This window comes from Miniopterus natalensis, chromosome X, assembly GCF_054644295.1.
Source record: "Miniopterus natalensis isolate mMinNat1 chromosome X, mMinNat1.hap1, whole genome shotgun sequence".
NCBI classification, from domain to species: Eukaryota; Metazoa; Chordata; class Mammalia; order Chiroptera; family Miniopteridae; genus Miniopterus; species Miniopterus natalensis.
In genome coordinates, this window is record NC_142103.1 from 91,093,262 (window position 1) to 91,114,792 (window position 21,531).

The 21,531-nt window shown below is 44.2% G+C and overlaps 2 protein-coding genes across 2 annotated transcripts; both read right to left on the reverse strand.

Annotated features, from left to right (window-relative positions):
* Positions 1-522: 522 nt before the first annotated feature.
* LOC107544717 (melanoma-associated antigen B10-like) lies at positions 523-10,108 on the reverse strand. The gene is made up of 2 exons (XM_016222631.2): positions 9,265-10,108; positions 523-614 (listed from the first exon to the last, which is right to left on the reverse strand). The coding sequence occupies exons 1-2, from the start codon at positions 10,106-10,108 to the stop codon at positions 523-525; spliced, it is 936 nt and encodes a 311-aa protein (XP_016078117.2).
* Positions 10,109-20,015: 9,907 nt separating this feature from the next.
* Positions 20,016-21,056, reverse strand: LOC107544718 (melanoma-associated antigen B10-like). The gene has a single exon (XM_016222632.2). It carries the CDS (start codon positions 21,054-21,056, stop codon positions 20,016-20,018), a length of 1,041 nt encoding a protein of 346 aa, XP_016078118.2.
* Between the last annotated feature and the right edge of the window lie 475 nt (positions 21,057-21,531).

Below are 21,531 nucleotides of genomic sequence, written 5' to 3' on the forward strand. Positions count from 1 at the left end.
CACAAATGCAAAGAAGGGAGGCACTTGTAACCTCGGGATATGTCTGTATCCGCACAATAGCGTAGCCGAGAGGGCTCCTCTCAATATCCCTTGGTTACAGATCCTGTTCACTGGGGAGAGATGGATAAATGTGGCCAAGGGCCAGTGAACCACACGGGAGGAAAAGATTGAAACTCTCGCAACATCCTTTTGGAGGTTGAACATTGCTACAAAGCCAATGATGCTTTGTTTTGTGATGGTTCTAGATAAGATCTGCTGGCAGGAAAGGCCACCTGGCACAAGGTCATGTAAAAAGTGTAAAGGAGTTGCAGATCTAGACTTTATTTAGGGAAAGAGCTGTTTAACTCAGGAAACAAAAATTAGGTTCCTGCAAACATAAACATTTGAGGACTTGGGTGTTCGATTTGATTTCTAGTACAAGAAGCAAGTCGCGCCTGCTCCATAACCTTTAAATAAAGTAGTATATGTACACGGCCCCTATAGTTTCTCCCAGAAAGTGGCTACTCAGTAGGGGCTAGTTATTTACCCTACAATTCCTCCTGCAGCCACGCCAGAGGGGGGAATGGCAGCTATGTGATTTATTTGGTTGGAATTTGCAGATTTCTTCTGGGCTTCTATTCACGGCAAAGCACAAACTCCCCACTGACCCCCCTTCAACCCTAAAAAGTTCCCTTCCCATTACAATTACAGGTGCTCTATAAAACTGCTATAATTCAAGGAACTTCAGCACATCTTAGAGCTCTTTTCCGTCCTCAAAACATCCGAAATGCCTTTCTGAGGCTGATCAACATTTATTCATCCAAATATTTGGTGTCTTCCAATAGTACTGAAATAAAGTTATTCTTAAGTATATCAATCTTAGAATTTGGAGGTTATATCCCATTATAGATGTACTTTATTGAAATTAAATCATCTAATTATCCAAATATATTACGATTTCTAGATTCTTGTAATAGTAATAAATATTAACACTGTGGGAAATACTTCATTTTCTGAGATGTTCGTTTACAAATTCAGTCTGTGTGTGCATCACATTTAATCAAACTAAACAAATTTTATCTAAATAAATGGAGAAAATAATTAAGCTGACTATTTTGTTCAGTTGTTTCCTACTCATTTTTAAAAAAACTATTTATATCGATCCCACCTTATGTATGATGCCAACATTATCAATGAAAACTTTGGTGCTATTTTTGAAATGGCAGTTATATAGAATTATTTTTGCACATTTTCTTTAAAGTAGACTACCTTTTAAAGTTTCAAAAGGTACTTTATTTCAAATAGCATGTTTTACGACTGTAACAATATGATCTACAATGTACAATTCCTTGCCTACACACCCAAAACTTGAATACTTTTTTTAAATTTTAGGTTAATTAATTAATTAATTAATTTTTATTTTTATTGAATTTATTGGGGTGACATTGATTAATACAATTATATAGGTTTTAGGGGTATAATTCTACAATACATTGAGGCAAAATAGTAAAAAGTTAAGGAAATTCCTTGACAAGTGGAATAAGGGAAACAGACAAAATAAATAGACAAGGCCAAACAATTTGAGCAACTCACAGCCAGCTAATAAATCACAAGGTTTTATCTTCCCTAACCAAGGACACTTAGGAGCAAATGGTTTGCATATTCCAGAGTGGCCTGGGGCGGACCTGCCTTGCTCTTAGTCACTCCTCAATAACATTCTTTAAAAATAAAACCAACCAGAAAATAACTGGCCCCTTTATACACACCTTTTAATGAATTAAATATTGAAGGACACACCTGAGAAGCTAATGCATATTCTGTTAACACTCTCCCTTGAGACCTCCCCTAGGATTCCAGCCAGCCAAGGAAAGATAAAAAAGCCTCAAAACAAAGGATCCTGAGTGCAATCTCCCTCCCTCGAGCACACCCACACCTTTCCCTTCGCAGCCAGGGGTGCGGCGGGCAGCGGCAGCTTGTCCCAGGCTAACCCCCTGAACCTGTCTCCAAGGCCCCACTTTTTTCCTGCCTTTCCAGTGAGCCAAAGCAGGCCAACCTTGGCTCACTACTGTCACGGTGACTTTTACTTCTCAGTGGGACCACGCATCCCAACGTGGTCCCCTTCTTTCCTACATAACTTTTCTAGAGTCCCAAAGGAGCCCTGCCTAAGCTCTCTTCTGCTATTTTTGCTGTCCTAGGCCTTTCCTTCTTTTCACTTTGTGCAGCTTTATTTTTATTTTTTTGCCAACACCATTTATCTCCTTTACGCCCTCTTCATCTCCCCCCTCTCCTCCCTCCAGCCCCATCACCACGCTGTTGTCCATATCCATAAATTCTCTCTCTTTTTTTTCTTTTTTGCTCAACTGCTCCACCTCCTCCAGCCACCCCCCCACACACACCCCAGCGCTGTCTGCCTGCTCTCTATCTTTGAATCTGTCTCTATTTTGCTTGGCAGTTCAGTTTGTTCATTAAATTCCACATACGAGTGGAATCATGTGGTAGTTGTCTTTCTCTGACTGGCTTATTTCACTTAGCATAATACTCTCCAGGTCCAACCATGCTGTTGCAAAAAGTAAGATTTCCTTCTTTTTTACAGCTGCATAGTATTCCATGGTGTAAATGTACCACTGATTTTTCACCCACTCATCTACTGATGGGCACCTGGGCTGCTTCCAAATCTTAGCTATTGTAAGTAACGCTACAATGAACATAGGGGAGCATATATTCTTTCAAATTTGTGTTTCGGTTTTCTTTGGATATATTCCCAGAAGTGGGATCACTGGGTCATATGGCAGCTCCATTTTTAATTTTTTGAGCTAATTCCATACTGCTTCCCACAGTGGCTGCACCAATCTGCGTTCCTGCTAACAGTGCACTAGGGTTCCCTTTTCTTCACCTCCTGGCCAACACTTGTTGTTTTATTGGTGATAGCTATTCTGACAGGTGTGAGGTAATATCTCATTGTGGTTTTAATTTACATTTCATTTGTCTATTGGCCATTTGTATGTCTTCTTTAGAGAAGTGTCTATTCAGGTCCTTTGCTCATTTTTAAACTGGATTTTGGGCCAGTGGGGGTTGGTATTCAGTTGTATAAGTTCTTTATAAATTTTGGATATTAACTCCTTATCAGATGTATCATTGGCAAACATGTTCTCCTATTCAGTGGGTTGTCTTTTTATTTTGTTGATGGTTTCCTTGGCTGTGCAAAAACTTCTTAGTTTGATGTAGTGCCATTTCTTAATTTTTTCTTCTGTTTCCCTTGTCCTAGGTGATATATCAGAAAAAAATATTGCTACGATAAATGCCCAAGATTTTACTCCCTATTATTTTCTTCTAGGATTTTTATGGTTTGGAGTCTAACATTTAAGTCTTCTATCTATTTTGAGTTTATTCTTGTATATAGTGTAAGAAAGTGGTCTAGCTTCATTTTTCTGCATGTATCTGTGCAATTTTCCCATCACCATTTATTGGATAGACTATCTGTACCCCACTGTATGTTCTTGCTTCCTTTGTCAAATATAATTAACCATAAAGGTGTGGGTTTATTTCTAAGCTCTCTATTCTGTTCCATTGATCGATATGTCTGTTTTTATGCCAGTACCATGTTGTTTTAATTCCTATGGCCTTATAGTATAGTTTGATATCATGTAGCATGATTCCTCCAACTTTGTTCTTCTTTCTCAATATTGCTGTGGCTATTTGGGATCTTTTGTTGTTCCATATAAATTTTTGGAACGTTTGTTCTAGTTCTGTGAAATACACCATTGATATCTTGATAAGAATTGCATTGAGTCTATAGATTGCTTTGTGTAGTATAGACATTCTAATGATGTTAATTTTTCTTATCCGTGAACATGGTATATGCTTCTACTTATTTGTATCTTCACTTTCTTTCTCCAGTTTCTTATAACTTCCTCAGTACAGGGGAATTTGTTTAAACTTATTCTTAAGTATTCAATATTTTTGATGCAATTGTAAATGTGATTGTTTTCTTAGTTTCCTTTCCTGATAGTTTATTATTGGTGTATAGAAATACAACAGATTTCTGGATATTTATTTTATATCCTGCTACTTTACCAAATTTATTTATCAGTTCTAATAGATTTTTGGTGGAATCTTTGGGGTTCTCTATATACAGTGCCATATCACCTGCAAATAAGGACAGTTTTACTTTTTCCTTTCCAATTTATATGCGTTTTATTTCTTCTTTTTGTCTGATTGCTGTGGATAGGACTTTCAGTACTATGGTGAATAAGCATGGTGAAAGCAGGCATTCCTGTCTGGTTTCCCATCTTAAGGCAAATACTTTTAGTTTTTGTCCATTGAGTATGATGTTGGCTGTGGGTTTGGCAAATATAGCCTTTTTTATGTTGACATATGTTCCCTCTGTTCCCACTTTGCTGAGAGTTTTATCATAAATAAGTGCTGGATTTTATCAAATGCTTTTTTTGCATCTATTGATATGATCATGTGATTTTTATCCTTTGTTTAAAAACTTGAATTCTTGATTTTACTTAAACTCATCACATTTTTCACAATCCCTGTTCTCTCCAGAAATCACCAGTATTTTTTGTTTGTTTTTTAAATAAAAATTATATATATTTAAGGTGTACAATGTGTTTTGATATACATATATATTGTGAAATGATTATTGTGGTCAAGTTAATTACCATATCCAGCACTCTTGTTTTCATTTAAAAGCATCACAATTTTCAAAATTATATTCCTCAATTTGCCGTAGAGTCAAAACCTCCCTTTGACTTAACTTATGGGCATTTCCTTCCCTCACATTTTGTTCTGGAAATAGAGAAACAACTAATTTTAAATCTAAAGCATTTATAATTATTATATCAAGAATTAAAAAGTATTTTGAATAGAATTGTAGCATGTTTTATTTTAAAAAATCACTTATGAACAAAAGGCATTTGGTAATTGTTAAAGTGGATTATATTCTCTTTATTATCATATGTAGCTCTACATCTAGAATGAACCCCACCAAAGCATCTTGCTACACTCAATGGGAAAAAAATGCAATGAAATGTTTGCTTAAGTCATTAGTTAACACGTGCTGATTTGTTTCCCAAAATAACTACAAATGTTATATTAAAAACTTAACACAGAGGTACATAAATACAATGGAATATTAGTCATTAGAAAAGAAGGAGCCCAGCAGGCATGGCTCAGTAGTTGAGCATCGACCTAGGATAGATTCCTGGTCAGGGCACATGCCCCGGTTGCAGGCTCGATCCCCAGTAGGGGGCATGCAGGAGGCAGCCGATCAATGACTCTCTCATCATTGATGTTTCTCACCTCACTCTCTCTCTCTCCCTCTCCCTTCCTCTCTCTGAAATCAATAAAGATTTTTTTTTAAAAAAAAAAAAAAAAAGGAAATCTTACCATTTGCGATAGCATAGATGGACCTAGAAGGTATTATGCTAAATGAAATGAACCAGACAGAGAAAGACAAATACCATATGATTTCATTTATATGTGGAATCTAAAGAACAAAATAAATGAACAAACAAAATAGAAACAGTTTCATAGAAACAGAGATCAGACTGATGGTAGCGAGAAAGGAAGTGGGTTGGGGGGCTGGGTGAAAAGGGTGAAGGGATTAGGAAGTACAGATTAGTATTTACAAAAGAGTCACTTGGGTGTAAAGTGCAGCATAGGAAATATAGTCAATAATAATGTGATAACTATGTATGTTACCTACTATGTGAGCAGTGTTTTCAAATACAGAATCACACCGATTTTCTAAAGGACCCTATAAATCTCAGCAGAGAGAGGTCACTCTACTTCACTCTATAGCAGCTTTCTGCTCTGACCTTTTCCATAAACTCTGGTCCCAATACACAGAGAATTCTCTTCTTTGTCTTGCTGCATGGTCAAAACACAAATTGTGAGTCTCTGCTCCCTACCACCTGAAGAACATGCCTGAAAACTTGTACAGGTGTCTTTAGACACACCGAAAAGCCTGGGTTTTCTCCTACGCCAGATACAGACAAGAGTCAGGAGAATTATGGTAATTTATTTATTTTTCTTATCAAAGCTGGCATGTCTGCCAGGGAGACACTTTCTACCTCAGTGGTAGACTGAATAATTGCTCCACAGAGATGCCCATTCCTTATCCCTGAAACTTGTGAATATGTTATGTTACATGGCCAAAGGCACTTTGCGAATGTAGTAAAGGTATGAAACTTTATTTATCTTAAAATAAAGATAAACTGGATTATCTGGGAGGGCTCAATGTAATGACATGAGTCTTTACAAGCAAAGAACTTTCTCTGGCTGGAGGCAGAAGACAGATGCAGCAAAGGGGAAGTTAGAGAGATGCCAAGTGTGAGGAGGATTCAACATTTAATTGTTGGATCAAAATACATGGGCCTGCGTCCAAGGACTGGAGAGAAACCAGGAGAAACTATGTCAGCAAGGACACAGAACCTTAGTCTTATTACTAGAAAGAACTGGATTCCACCACCAACTTGAATAATCTTAGGACATTCTTCCCAGAGCTCATGATGGAGAGACCCGCCAGCTGAAAGCTTGACTTGGGCCTTGTGAAAGCCAGAACAGAGAAATCACATGTCCCTGGATTTTTCACCCAGGGACATGTGAGCTAATACATGTGTGTTGTTGTAAACTGCTAAATTTGTACTAATTTGTTATGGAAACAGTGGAATACTAGCACAACCTCCTGGAAGAACTACAAGGCCTGTTAGAATCCAGCCTCTGCCCATGGTTGCTAGACAGTGGTTTCCTCGGGCCTCCCCATCTACCACTTAGGAGGGAGGCTTTGGTTCTTGGCCACTTAGTTAAGCTCGCTCCTCAGTGTACAGATTCAGTGGCCTGTCTCAAATAAACCACCAGATTAAATTCTCTTCTCTTTCTAACCTCATCTGCTTTCCAAAGTCTCCTCTCTAATTTCAAGGTTATCTTTCAATAACCGGTAGATCCTGTTCCAAATCAGACTCTACTCACAAGCAGATTTGAATTAAAAAAACAAACAAACAAAAAACTTTGGAAGTGTGGTGGAAGCACCCAGAACAGATAAGCAGACATCTAAACTTCAGTGCCAAAGTAAATAACCACGTGGACAGGGCTGTTGTTATCTGAGGGGTTGCGTGGTCAGGGACAGGACAGACACCAGACATCTGCAAGGAGCTGGAAGCCTCTAATCAGGGGAAAGGCGGGTGATTCTGGGCTTTCTGTTCCACTGGAGGCAGAGTGCAGACTTATGAAAGGAGGCAGGGGGAGCTGGATAACAGGTTAGGATCCAAATTTGGACATGAGGCTACCCTGGGAGGACTTTAGAGAAAGTGATGTAATTCAGAAAGTGTTGAGTGGTCCCAGCACCAGGCAGAGTCAGCTCCAAAATAACCTTGTTGGATAGGGGCAGGATGGCACAGTGTCTGACATGTATTGTGTTTTGGTAAATTTCAATTATTACTATTATTATCTCCACCCTAAAACCTACCAATCTCCCCTCTGGGAATTTTTTTAAATCCAGGAATTGTCAGAAAATTCATAGCGCTTTAGGATATGGCACAAGAAATCAGCCGTTATGTTGCTCAACAAGTTAAACTAAGTTACTTGCTGTATAACTTTTTTGAGGATATGTTCCTTCTTGTTGGTATGGGGAAATCTGTCCTAGGTTGAGGCAACTCAAAACCCCTGGAATTTGTGTCAGTGCCTATTTCCATCCCTTCCTTACATCTGCCATTCCACCCAAAACACTTGTATTTGTAATTATTTCACTTCCATGGCAAATCCAGCTCTAGAGTTTACCAAATTACATTCCAGATAATCTAATTAAAATGGCCATTTAATGGATGGGCTATGCCTCTCCCAGCCCAGGGCAAAGAGTGCCAGCACAGTGGCTTCTGAGCATCCCATCTCATGTGAGTCTCACCCTCTTTCTCAGACACTTTGTGCACAAATCACCTATTTTGTGGACTCTGTTCTCCTGCACTGGGACAAGAGCACAGGACTGCTTCCACGTCTCCGCCAGGTGAAGATTTCTCTCTGCTTTATCCATGATCTTAACGTCAATGCTAGTAGCAGTTTTCCATTCCAGGCTTCAGTCTCTCCATCTGAGACACATTTTCTGAGGTTTTAGCCCCTGCCCACCACTCAAACAAACTCATCTGACCCACCACCCAGCTTAATTAAATAAAATTGCCTCACCCTGCCCTGGCTTGTATGGCTCAGTTGGTTGGGTATCATCCCATGCACCAAATGTTGCTGGTTCAGTCCCCAGTAAGGGGCATACAGGAGGCAGCCTATCAAGGTTTCACTCTCCTATAGATATTTCTCTTTCTCCCCTCTCTAAAAAAATTAATAAAAATATTTCTTTTTAAAAATTACCTAACAGCAAAGGGCTCACAGTTTCCCAAGGCCTCAACCCCCCCTTGTTCAGGCATTTGCGCTTGACTGTTCACACCTACAAGCCCCAAGTCCTCACACCATTTTTGACTTATCTTTTTGGTCGTAGGGAGTGTCTTAAATATTCTTCACATCATAGCTACTCCAAGACTTTAAAATTCTATGGGCAGGGATGGTTCTTGTACATCTTAGCATTCTCAGTACTAACACAGTTTGCAAAGAGTAGGTGCTCAATTATTGTTGAAGAAAAAAATGGGCCACTGAGAAAGCGGTCTAACTTACTACAGTCTAATTTCTCTTATATTCTTGAATAAGCTAAATATATCCATATATTTATATATAAACAAAACAACAGACTGAAAGTCATAAATGAAACAAAGAACCTTTATTTATTTCTCCATTTTTTGACCCCACCTGTTACATTGCTGTGTTGTTTCACATTTCCAATGAAAGGCCTCATCTACTGCCACATTCTTGCTCCAGATCACTAAATAAGATGAAACTTTTGTAATTTGCAAATCACTAAATAAGATGAAACTTTTGTAATTTGTGTTACAGAACAAATTTTTAAAATCTCTTACTCTTAAATCCCATTCACAGCAATAAATGTTGGAACATATCCTACAGAAATTTGGATTCTGAAGCTACTTAAACCTTCAACTATAAGGAAAAATATTTTTTAAAGTTATGTTACTACACAGAACAGAAACAAATATGTTATATACTGTGCTGGCTCCAGCACCACCCCCACATCCTACTCCTCAGAAGGTGGACTTCTTCTTTTAACAACAAAGTGAAGAATCTGCCTGGAACTCTCCTAGGGGCGGGAGGGGCCCATGCCTGTGGCCCTGGAGCGTGCCCCGGCCATGGCAGCGTTACGTGCCCCGGCCATGGCAGCGTTACGTGCCCTGGCCATGGCAGCACTACGAGCCCTGGCTGCAGCGCGGGCTCTCTCTTCCTCATCTCTCAAAGCCTCCTCATAAAGGGATGGGAAGGTAGTGGGGACCGTATCACAGATTTTGGCCAAAAATTCCAGCACTTTCATCTTCGTAGTTTCGGTGTGGGCCCTTGAACCCCACAGGAACTCGTAGCTTGGAGGATCGCTGGCGGGCACTTGGCGGTACTCCAGGTAATTTTCTTGCACCAAATTCCTGGTGATTAGCTTCTTAGGCTCCCCAAAAATGAAATGCTTCCTCCCCGGATACAGCCCCATCACATTCAACATTTCCCAGACCAGCTCTTCAGTGGCGCAATTGCCATTCATGAAGATCACGCTGAGAACAACCAGCAGCAGCCCCGTCTTGGGGACCCCTCTGTCATTATTCAGCATGACATCAAGGCTCAGGTTCAGCTTGTTGACAACGACATAGATGTGCTGGTAGGGATCCGCTTCCTTCATTTCAAGGCCGAAGACCAGCTCCAGGTGCTGAGAGGCACTCTTGAAGATCTCAAGGAAGTTATTCCTATCCATTTGGATGACATTTCTCAATATCTCTCCCTTGGTAATGATGGGCTCTTTGATTTGATACTTGTAAAGCAAATAATACACCAAGAGATGCACCTTCTCATTTAGAGGATCTCTGAGGATCTCAGTGGTGGGCAGCACCCGGGAGGATCTTGGCCTTTCCTCCACCTGGTGGTTGGCGCCTTCATTCAATCTTGGTGTGGCCTGAGCACCTTCTAGATTCTCGGGCTCTTCTTGGGCCTGGTGGCTATTTTCAGGGGCGCAGAGCTGACCTTGAGGCATGATGACTTTCAGTAAAGGCAGCAGGCTAGTGGGCAGGTGACTCAGTGACCTAAAGGAGAGAGGATGAGATTTTGGGGGCCACTTCAACAGGGAGATAAAACCTTGGCTTTATTGACGGCCGCCTCTGCAGGTTTCCTTGAGAGCACTGCTCCAGGAACCCACAGGCTGCTATTCCCTGATTTGCCTCTGCCCTGAGGATCCTGTGGAAATAGCTCAGTTGTGCCTTGGCTTGTACCTACCACATCTGCTTGGGGCTCACTAGAGCTTGGAGCAGTGGCACTGTTCTGAGTTAGGGGATATTTCAGTTCACATTAAGGGCCTTCCTTTCACTTTTGACAGGACTGAAGGTCCCTGTGCTCTACTGTTCTGGTGCTGACCACTCATTTCAAAGCCATCATCACACTGAGGCCCTGCAGGAGGACCAGAGGGAACCCCACCTTACCACACCTGCCCAGGGGTACCCAGGGAAGAAAGCACCGGCAGAGCTCTGCGGGGCCTATCTATCCTGGTGTACTTAAGGGGCTCGTCCTCACTCAGTGCCCTCACTTTTACTTTTGGTAGGGCCTGGGACTCCTCCTCTCTGTTGATCTAAGACCTGCAGCCGCGGAGCAAAGCCCTCCTCCAGCCCCTGAGCGTCCAGAGGAGGAAGTCAGGGAGGCCTCCGTCTGGCATTTGTGGCCTGGCTGCACTTCTCACGGGCACAGAGGTGTCCTTGGGGCTGATGGTGCGGCTAGGACTCTGACCCCCACTGTTCTGAGATCGGTGGTCCCCTCAGTCCTCACACTGACTGCTGGAAATGCCTGGGTTCCCTCCCTTTAACGACAGCGAGTCTGCCCTCTTAGACCAGGCTCCATCTTCCTAAGCACAACAGAAGGGGGTGGTGCTTCAGCCTCGCACCCGTAACCTGGGCGTCCCGCGGCTGGGAGCAGCGGGGGGCTTTGTGACGTCCCCTCCCCGGAGACCTCGCTCAGTCTCCCACCCGTGGGAAGAGCTCCTGCCTAAACTGGCCTGGCCTACTCCTCCCGGCCAAAGGTACTCGGTGCCACTGGGACACCGGCGACGGAAGTCAGGGCGGCCCTCGGGCTGCAAGCAGGGCGCGGCTCTGCGAGGCGCCTGCGCTCGGGCTCCCCCGGGGTTCTCGCCTTGCTCCCCGTAGGGCCTGGGACCTGTCCCCCTGCTGGCCGCAAGCCGCCCCCCGGCCCGATGCCCTCCCCGCCTCTGCGCCCTCGGAGGACATTTAGAACGTTCTGGGCCGTGGCCATGTCGCACGGTGACTGTCTAATGAGCCCGCCCCCCCCCCCCAGGGCCCACACCAGGAGGACAGCTCTCTGGGGGCCCTCCCATGGGTCTGTACCGTAATTCGAGGCGGGGCCTGGGGCTCCTGCGACTCTCGTCGGGATGCTGTCCTCAAGGTGACGCTGTGACTTCCCTCGGACACCATAAACGGAAGTGGGGCGCGTCACTTCCTTAAACCGCCACCTGGTGCCTCCCGAGGCTGGCAGCGGGGGGCGCGTTCGGAGCGGGGCGCGTTCGGAGCGGCCCGAGAGCGGGCGCGAGGCTCCCTGTGACCGAGGCCTTGGCGTCCCTGGGACCCAGCGTCGGCTGTCAGGGCGCCCCACCCCGGCCAGCTTTGCCTGGAGTTTGCAGGGCCCAGTGGGGGTGGCTTTGGCCTGGGCTTTGGCTCTTGGCTTTTGGCACTTTTTCCCTCCGGGCAGGTCCTGGGTGTCCTGTCTCTGGTTCACGAGCCTCATACCAAGGCCCTCCCCATGTCACTCTCCAGTTAGCAGGGCATGTGAGCCTCACAGCCACACGGGGCCTCCCAGGACTTACAGGAGGGGAAGCCACTGTGCTGCCCGTCTGCTCTGGGGTGGGTGAGCCCTCAGAAACCGGACAGACTCCTTTGCTTTACTCGCGTTGATGCCTGAGACCCCATCTCTGTGGCCCTGAGGCCAACACCCAGGTCCAAAGCCTGCAAATTCTGAGTCCCCAGAGGGGACACTCAAAGGGCAGTACTGCGGGCAATCCTTACACAGAGCCTGATAGGACTAAAAGCAGGGGTTAGACGCTGTGGGGTCCACTCTCTTCTGGGGTGGGGGTCCCTCAAACTCGATCAAGGACCTTACCAGGGTCTCTCTGACATTACCCAGACTCTTCACCTTTACTTCTGTAAGGGCCTGGGATTCCTCCATCTGCTGACAGTGTGACAGGTTGGTCCATTGTCTTCACTTCAACGTTTTAGGTTTTATTATATTTACTACAGATATTGTGATGACTTTGGGAATGGCTAGCACAGAATCTTTTTCTTTTTTTTTAATTCAATCAAGTTGGAGTTATTACAATAAAAAAGACACAGCTTTGGACTCCACATATATCTGTCACCCCCTGGCAATTTAACAAGGAACTACACTGACCACAATGGTTCTCCATTCAGCCTGTGAATGTTTGCATTGTACACCAGCCCCCTACTCCAGTCAATATCTGGTAGCAACACAGGCCACCAAACTCAGCCAAAGTGCATCTGCCTTCTGCTGTGCAAAGAAGTCAGGAACCATGGGAGGCCATCTGAGCTGGAATAACACCTGAATTGTTTTTCAAGGCATGCCCACACTCAGCCTTTTATTCCCAGAGTCACTGAGGTAATTAGCCTTAGGGATTCCCCCATCCAATTTTTCCCTTCTTACAACTGCACATGCCCTTCCACTACTCATTGGCAATACTTGCCCTATTTTAACTCTCCCAAATCACCAACCAATCCCACCCACTTGCACAGCCTCAATCTCAGCAGCAGGAGTGCCACATACACGTGGGCAGAAATAGCATTTTCCACTTGGCATCAAGACAGCTCTCAGCCCTGCTACACTGGCAAGGCTACAAGAACCCCCCCAGAGTAGTGAGAAGATGTAGCTCTCCCAGATCCCATCAATAACATAATTTGGTGGGTGGCACAGGGGAGCTAGCTAAGCTTTGCCTGACAATGGGCAGGGAGCGTTTTATCGTAGGAAGGCGCATCAAACCTGCTTCTGGTACTTTCATCCAATAAATCTAACCATGCAGATCACTTTACAACTTGAAGCTGGTAATGATCATTCAGAGATTCCCTGGCTTATTCGTATAAGTTGCCTGGTACCTTCCACCAGATTCTCCACTTTCTCTCTTTTTCTATCTTTTATTGAAGTCTGCATACCCATCGTTGACTGCCAGCTGCCCTGGGCTCTCTGGGCTTGTTTTAATATATGATCTCTCTAGAAATTGCTCTCCTTATCCTCAGTTATTGATGTTTTCCTGTCCAGGCTCATTTACTGGGGCACCTGGTCATTCTGACAAATCTTTGCTTCTCAAAATAAAGGGAAAAGTTTAAATGACATATCAGAATTCTAGGAGCATGTGCCCAGAATTATCCTGGTAATCATGACATCGCTGCAGAAATCCTGCTTCATATGAGTGAGGGATTATGTTAATTTTCTGCTCAAGTTAATTACGAAACAGGGAAACACAAATTAAAATTGAGACAATATCATTGCAGCCAAAATGTTGCCCTAAATTTAAAACTGATAAAATAAAATGCCTGCTAGAACGTTGGGTATTCACATAAATTAATTTGTGAGAATATGAATTGGTACAGCATTATTGGAATACAATTTCAGAAATATTCAGATACTCACAATCATCAAACTATTTTCACTTTAATCCAATTCGTGCATTTCTGTTTCCTATAAGCAAACATCCACATTTGCCCAACAACCACAATCAGTGATGTTGATATCACAATTCCATTAATCATAGTAACAAATGAGGCACAACTTATGTGTCCATCGGGAGGAGAATGGGCACACTGTTTATTGCACACATGCTTTAGAATTCTAGGGGGTCATTAAAAGAGTGAGGTGGATCTACGTGTGCTCTCACAGAAAGATCCTGCATTCATTTTGTTCAGTGACAAGGACAAGAGGCAAAACATGATGCACACTGTTACACATGTATAAAAACTCACAGTGTCTTTTTCCTTCGTTTTCTTTCTTTTTTTCTAATTCTGTCCTTCCAGTTTGGACATGTTCTATGTGTCTCAATTTCCTTACCTAAAACTAGGGATACTGGCTGTCCTTACTTAATAGGACATCAGAGAAGGATTAGAAAAGATAGGTCAGAGAAAAGGCCTTGGCGTCTAGTAAGCACTCAATACAGGGGTGGGCAAAAGTCGGTGTACAGTTGTTCATATGAAAAAGACATGCAGGTTATGATAATTAAATCTCTTTATTAACTCTGTGGTTCATGTACTGACAACTGTAAACCGACTTTTGCCCACTCCTGTACATATTGCATGAATTTATGTCAATGATTATATTCCAGGAAAATGTTCCCGTTTATGCTGTGGGTCTCAAGCTTCTGAGGTCTGCCACTGAGAAGCTTGTGGTTCATATTCTACAGTGAGAGAAGCTTTGTTTTTGCCTCTCAACTGAACATTCCTTCTCTACCTGCTGAGCCCCACACCTTACTCCTTCAGCCACACTTCAGTTCGTATCTATTAAAAGCTTGTATATGTAACATGCGGGGAGTGGATATGGAGAAGAGTAGAGAAATGTCAACATGAACCCTCAAGAACTTCTGATCTGGCAGCAGTGATCAGACCTGTTATTCACAAGTGAGGTACAGTGTAGAGCAATACAGATAAAAACTTATGGTAAGCTGGAGAGAGAAAGGGGCTCCCGCCTCACTGTGATCCCTCAGGAGTTTGTCTCAGTGCTCACTGAAGACGTTTTGAAAGGGAGTTCTCAACAGTATTATTCTAGCACATACATGTAAGAAAAAGTCTAGACTAAACTTAAAAATTATGCAGATAAGGTTTTTATTTGTGGTTACTTAGTATGGCCTGAATTTTACAGGACCATAGGAAGGAGGCAGGATTGTGATTATTTTGTGTTTTTAGAATTTTTTAGCATCAACAATATATGCACTTTCTGTTGTAATTAGCACTTTGCCAACAGGCCATTTCGGGCCAGAGCTTGCCCGTGCAGCTGGCTACTTTTCTGCACTTGAATACTTGTGACTGGTTAGCAAGGTGTTTAAAATTACTTAAATTAATGTAAGTGCAGACATGAGTTGACCTATAGCCAGTCAGCAACTTTTGGACACGGAAACATGTGTATACTCACTACCGGTCAACAAGGTGTTTTAAGATATGTAAGTAAGACTAACAAGAGAAATAGTAGCTGTGTTCTATTCAGGTAAGTAACTGTTCGTGAACATAAGGGAAAGAGCCTAAAATCTGAATGGCTTAACGTTACAAAAGTTTATTTTCACGCACATTAAATCTGGCATGGACAGGTGCGGTCTAGGTGGTCGTGTGGCCCAGGAATGAAGGCTGTCCCCATTCATGTGACGCCACATCTCAACACAGGCTCTCAGTGTTTGCTGCCGAGTTGAACAGAAAGCAGAAGTGGCTTACTGACTCTCAACTGCCCTGTCCGGAAATGATAAACTTTGCTGCTGTTCGTATTTCAGTGGCAAAGGTTGTCACAAAACCCTTCTTAATACAAGTGGACTGGACAATATCGTGTCCTCAGGTGCCCAGGAAGGAGAGCAAGACACAGCTCAGATGAGCACTTGCTGTCTCGCCATCAACAGTTACAGAGCAGGTGATCAGTAAGTGCAGCACTTATAATCTGTACACAAAAATCCTCTGCATCCTTGGAGAGGTTTCTGAGGAGGCCCAAATTGCCTTGCTACACTCCCAATTTTTCTCATGCCTACTATGTGACCAGTGTTTTCAAATACAGGATAAAACCAATTTCTAAAGAACACTGTAAATCTCAGCAGGAAGGGCTCACCCTTCACTCTATAGCAGCTTTTTGCACTGACCTTTTCTTTCTTTTATTAAATTTATTTTATTGTTAAGAGTATTATAGATGTCCCCCTCCCCCCAGCACTGACCTTTCAATAACCTCTCTAGTCCCAATACACAGAGAATTCTCTTCTTTCTCTTGCTGCATGGTCAAAACACAACTTGTGAGTCTCTGCTCCCCACCACCTGAAGAGCATGCCTGAACACTTGTACAGGTGTCTTCAGGCACACTGAAAAGCCTGGGTTTTTCCCTGGGCCAGATACAGACAAGAGTCAGAATTGTGGTAAATCATTATTTTTGTCTTATCAAAGCTGGCATGTCTGCCAGGGAGACACTTTCTACCTTGATGGTAGACTGAATAATTGCTCCACGGAGATGCCCATTCCTTGTCCCTGAAACCTGTGAACATGTTATGTTACATGGCCAAAGGCACTTTGCAGATGTAGGAAGGGTGTGCAACCGACTTTAAAATAAAGATACACTGGATTATCTGGGTGGGCCCAGTGTAATGACATGAGCGCTCACAAGCAGAGAACTTTCTCTGGCTGGAGCCAGAAGAGAGATGCAGCAGAGGGGAAGGAGGAGGGGTTCCTCATGAGACAGATGCAGTGTGCTGTTTCCGAAGCAGAGGCCCACATGCGAGGACGGGAGAGGGGCCTAGGGAACTGTGGCAGCTCCTGCTGGCGGTCAGCAAGGAAACAGGCCTCGGTCTTATTACTGAAAGGACTGAAATCGGCCACCAACCTGCAGGATCCTGGAAGGAGGCTCTTCACAGAGCTCATGATCAGAGAGGCCCTCCAGCTGAAAGTTTCACTTGGGCCTGTGAAAATCCAAGGGAAGAACCTAGCAGAGCATCCCAGCCTTCACCCCTACACAATGTAGATAATGCCTACCAAGTTAATAACTATGTGCTGTTGTAAACCTCTAAGTCTGTGGAAATTTGTTACAGCAGCTGTAGAAAACGACTATAACCTGCTGAGAAGACTACAGGGCTTGTTAGAATCCAGCCTCTGCCCATGGTTGCTGGACAGTGGTTTCCTCGGGCCTCCCCATCTACCACGTAGGAGGGAGGCTTTGTTTCTTGGTCACTTAGTTAGGCTCGCTCATCAGGGTATGGATTCAGTGGCCTGTCCCAAATAAGACGCTCCTTTAAAATTCTTCTGCAGAAAATACAGTCAATAATATTGTAATAACTATGTACGGTGCCAGGTGGGACTGAAAATATCAGGGGGAGCACTTTGTGAAGTATATGTTTGTCTAACCACTATGCTGTACACCTGAAGCTAATAGAAAATAATACTGACTGTAAACTGTAATTGAAAAAAATGTAAAAGAAAATTTACAAAAATTTACTGCAATTATCACAGTTGTTTCAAAAAGTCCTCTTTAGCCTCAGGATTATAAACCAAGGCCCGGCAGAGTTCATGCAAAATCAAAGTCTACTTACCAGCTGATCTGGCTAAAAAACTCTGAGTGTGGTGGAGGCAGCCAGAGGGGCTGGGAGGTGTGTCAGCTTCACTGTCTGAAGTGAGTAATTGCGTGGAAGGGGCTGCTGCTGTCAGAGGGGCCCACAGTGATGGGCGGGATGGGCAGGGAGTGGGATGCTCCAGGTGGGGAGGGCAGGGGATGCGGGCTGTGTGCTGCAGGGGAGCAGGGTGCAGCCTGCGGGGGATGCGGGCTGTGTGCTGCAGGGGAGCAGGGTGCAGCCTGCGGGGGATGCGGGCTGTGTGCTGCAGGGGAGCAGGGTGCAGCCTGCAGAGCACGATGCAGAGAAGAGCTGGCTGGCAGGACAGGCTCCAGTCTAGACAGGAGGCGCCCTGGGGAGGACCCAGGGAAGGGCGCTGTCACGCAGGAGAGGGCTGGGCTGGGCACCTGTGCTGGGCCCAGGGCAGAGCGAGCTCTCAGGGGGCCGTGGGGGGCGAGACAGGAGAACCCCAGGTAAATGAACCCGCAGACAATCCCTGAATTGTGGGGGTTTTTAATCCTCACTGTAGTATAATTATTCCACTGATTTTTAGAGAGTGCAAAGGATGGAGAGAGGGGGAGAGAGAGAAAGAAAGAGAGAGAGAGAAACATCAATGTGAAAGAGACACATGGATTGGTTGCCTCTAGAACACGCTCTGACCAGGGTTAGGGATTGAATCTGAAACCCAGGTATGGGCCCTTGACCAGGAATCAAACCCACAACCCTTGTGTACATGGGCTGGCCTTCTAACCGCTGAACCACACCAGCCAGTGTTCACCTTCATTCTTTAGGCCTCCTCTTAGTACTTTAGCCCAAGGTCCTTCTTTTCACTGCCTGAGAAACACTGTGGAGTAAGGAGAAGAGAAATGAATTAATACACAAGTCCACCTTAAGACGGGAGGAGTGGAGCAGTATCAGACCAGGGCTTTGTTTTCAGGCTTCTCTTAGGAGCAACGTGAACTCATGAAAGTTGTAAAGCTATGTGTGCGTCGGGTTCGTCATCTGAAATGGGCTTGGTCCAGCCATCTTGCTCCCTGGCTCATGTATATCTTGTGAAGTCAGGCTGCTGGAGTGTAATTAATTTATGGAAGGCACCTGGTCCAGTGACTGGCATGTATTGGGTCTTTGATAATTAGCAGTTATTAGTATTACAATTCTAACCTCAAACACCACCAATCTCACGTCTTGGAAGTTTTAAATTATTTTTATCCTGAAGATATCAGACAACATACAGCCCTGTAGGATACACCACACCAACACAACCAAAACGCTTCTTACAAAGTAAATTAAGTAACTTGCTAAAGAACATTTTAAAATAGTTTATAAGCAATTAAGAAAAACTTCCCAAGGGATACATACAAGGCTCCTGTAAAATGAGTCAAGTGCCAACTGGTTCACTCATCAAAACATCTATCCCTCACTTTCAGTTTGCCAATTACACTCAAGATAACCTAATTTAAACACCCTATAAAACAGTGAGCTCTGTCTTTTATAGCCCAAGGCAAAAAGGGCCAGCAGGGTGGCATTTGGGCATCACATATTAAGGCAGTATCACCGTTACTTCTCAGATGCTCTGTGGAGGGAACGTATCTTAAAATACATAGTTTGTGGACTTTCACCTGCACTGGGGCAAAAGAACAAGACACATCCCATTCCTCTCTCCCTGGAAATTTCTCACTGGTTAATTTATGACCTTTAAGTGACTGCTAGAAGCAGTTTCCCATTCCAGGCTTTAGTCTCTCAACTCTGGATTCACCTTCGAAGGGACTGGCCATGGCCCATCTCTTCCACAGCCTCCTCACCTGAACCACCACCCAGCTTAACATAAAACTGACGCACACCAAGACTCACAGTTTCTCAAGGCCCCAAACCCACTTGCCTCTGGGCACTTACGCTTGACTGCTCACATCTAGATGCTCCAATTTCCTCTCTCCTTCTCTGGACTTGTCCTTAGTCTTCCTAATCTGACAGCTCCTCCTGGACTGTAACATGGGCATGGTGGATCTTGTTGATCCTGACCCAGAAGTAGCACGAAGCCTCCCAAAGAGCAGATGCTCAAGGAATGTTTGACAAATAAATGAGACAGTATGCAAGAAATCTAATTTATTATGATGAAATTAGGTTAACATTCTTGAATAATCTAAGCACATCCAAGAATATATCACTTAATATTACAGAACAACAGACTATAAGTGGTAAGAGAATGCAAAAATGTATTATTAGGGTAATTATAAGATGCATGAGGTACTGAGAAAATTCTAAATCATAATATCCTTTCCCAAGTAAGAAAAGGATTTAATAATTTTTTCATTTTGTTAAAATTTATTTTAATAGTTGACATACTAAAATAGTAAAACTCATACTCTTAAAATTCATAAACATCAATAAATGTGTGACATATCAGTCATTAACTCAGATTCAGAAGTTAGTTAAACCTTCTATTAAAAAGAGCAACATTTAGACAAATGTCCAAGTTATTACATAGAACAGGAAACACAAACATGTTATAAACTGCCTTGTCTCTAGACCGACCCCAACCCTTCCACTAATGAGAACATTAGCTGTTCTCCTCAAACACATGGTGAATAACCTTCCTCAGCATTCACTTGGGGAAGGAGAAGCTGGTGGCCACAGCCTTGGAGCGCGCGCTGGCCTTGGCAGCATTACGAGCCCTAGCTGTGGATCTGGCCTGGGCTCTCTCTTCCTCGTCTCTCAGAGCCTCTTCATAATGGCGTGGGAAGGCACTGGGGACGGTGTGATTAATCTTGGCCACAAACTCCAGGACTTTCATCTTGCTGGTTTCAGCGTGGGCTCTTGAGCCCCACAGGAACTCGTAGTCTGGAGGATCACTGTCAGGCACCTGGCGGTAAACCAGGTAATCTTCTTTCACCAAATTTTCTGTGATGAGCTTCTTGGGATCCCCAAAGATGAAGTGCTTCCTCCCAGCATGTAGCCCCATTATATTCAGCACTTGCCAGACTTCCTCTTCAGTGGCGCAGTTGTCTGCCATGAAGATCACACCCAGGATAGTCATCAGCACACCAGTCTTGGGCACACCTCTGTATTCTCTTGAATCACAGCTTAGTTCGAGTTTGTTGATGAGGACATAGGTGTTCCTGTTGGGATCCATTTCCTTCATATCAAGGCCAAAGACCAGCTCCAAGTGCTCAGAAGCTCTCTTGAGGATCTCATGGAAGTTATGCTTGTACGTCTGGACTACATTTTTCAGCATATCTACTTTGGTAACGGGCTCTTTCCTTTGATACTTGTACAGCAGGTAGTGCACCAACACAATCACCTTTTCATCCAGAGGGTCTCTGTACCAGGGCTCAGTGACATCATCGACATGTAAGGCATTTAGCATTTCCTCCACTTGACTGTCGGCAACTTCAACAAATCTTGTGCTTGAAACAGCTGCAGCACTAGCAGTGGTGGAGTGGACTCCCTCAAGCACTTCAGGATTGCTGGGTGTTCCAGTGGCAGGTGAACTCTGAGGATCATCTTCGAAACCAGAAGATGTGGGAGAAGGGGATTCTTCTTCCTCTGGTACAGTGGCCTGAGCACCCACTGGATCCCTGGAGTCTTTTCGGGCCTGGCGGCGTTTCTCACGGGCACGAAGCTTACTCTTCTGTCCCCGAGGCATGATGACTCTGGTCAGGGACAGCAAGCACTAGTGTGGGAAAGAAGGTGACCTGGAGGAAAGATGAAATGGTGTGATACCCTTTGCAGGGAGATACCGCCTGGGGCTTTATTGACAGCTATCTCTGCAGGTTGACTTGAGGGCACTGCTCTAGGAACCCTCCAGGCTCCTCTTCTCTGAGCCACCTTTCCCCTCAGGACTCTGTGAGGGTGACTGGAGTTTGCCTTCGGCTGCAGCTTTCCAGCCCTACCTGGGCCTTACTGGAGCTGATACCGTGTCTGACAAGTTCAGGCCCTGTGGAGCTTCCCCTGTTCTTGAGTGGCAGGTGTTTTTCTCAGTCTACATTCAGGGCCATTACCTCCACTTCAGCAGGATCTGTGGTGCTCTCTCTATTGAACTACTTTGATGCTGACCCCTCATTCCAAAGCCCTCACCTCCCTGACACCCTGGATGAGGAACTGAGGGGTACCTCATCTGA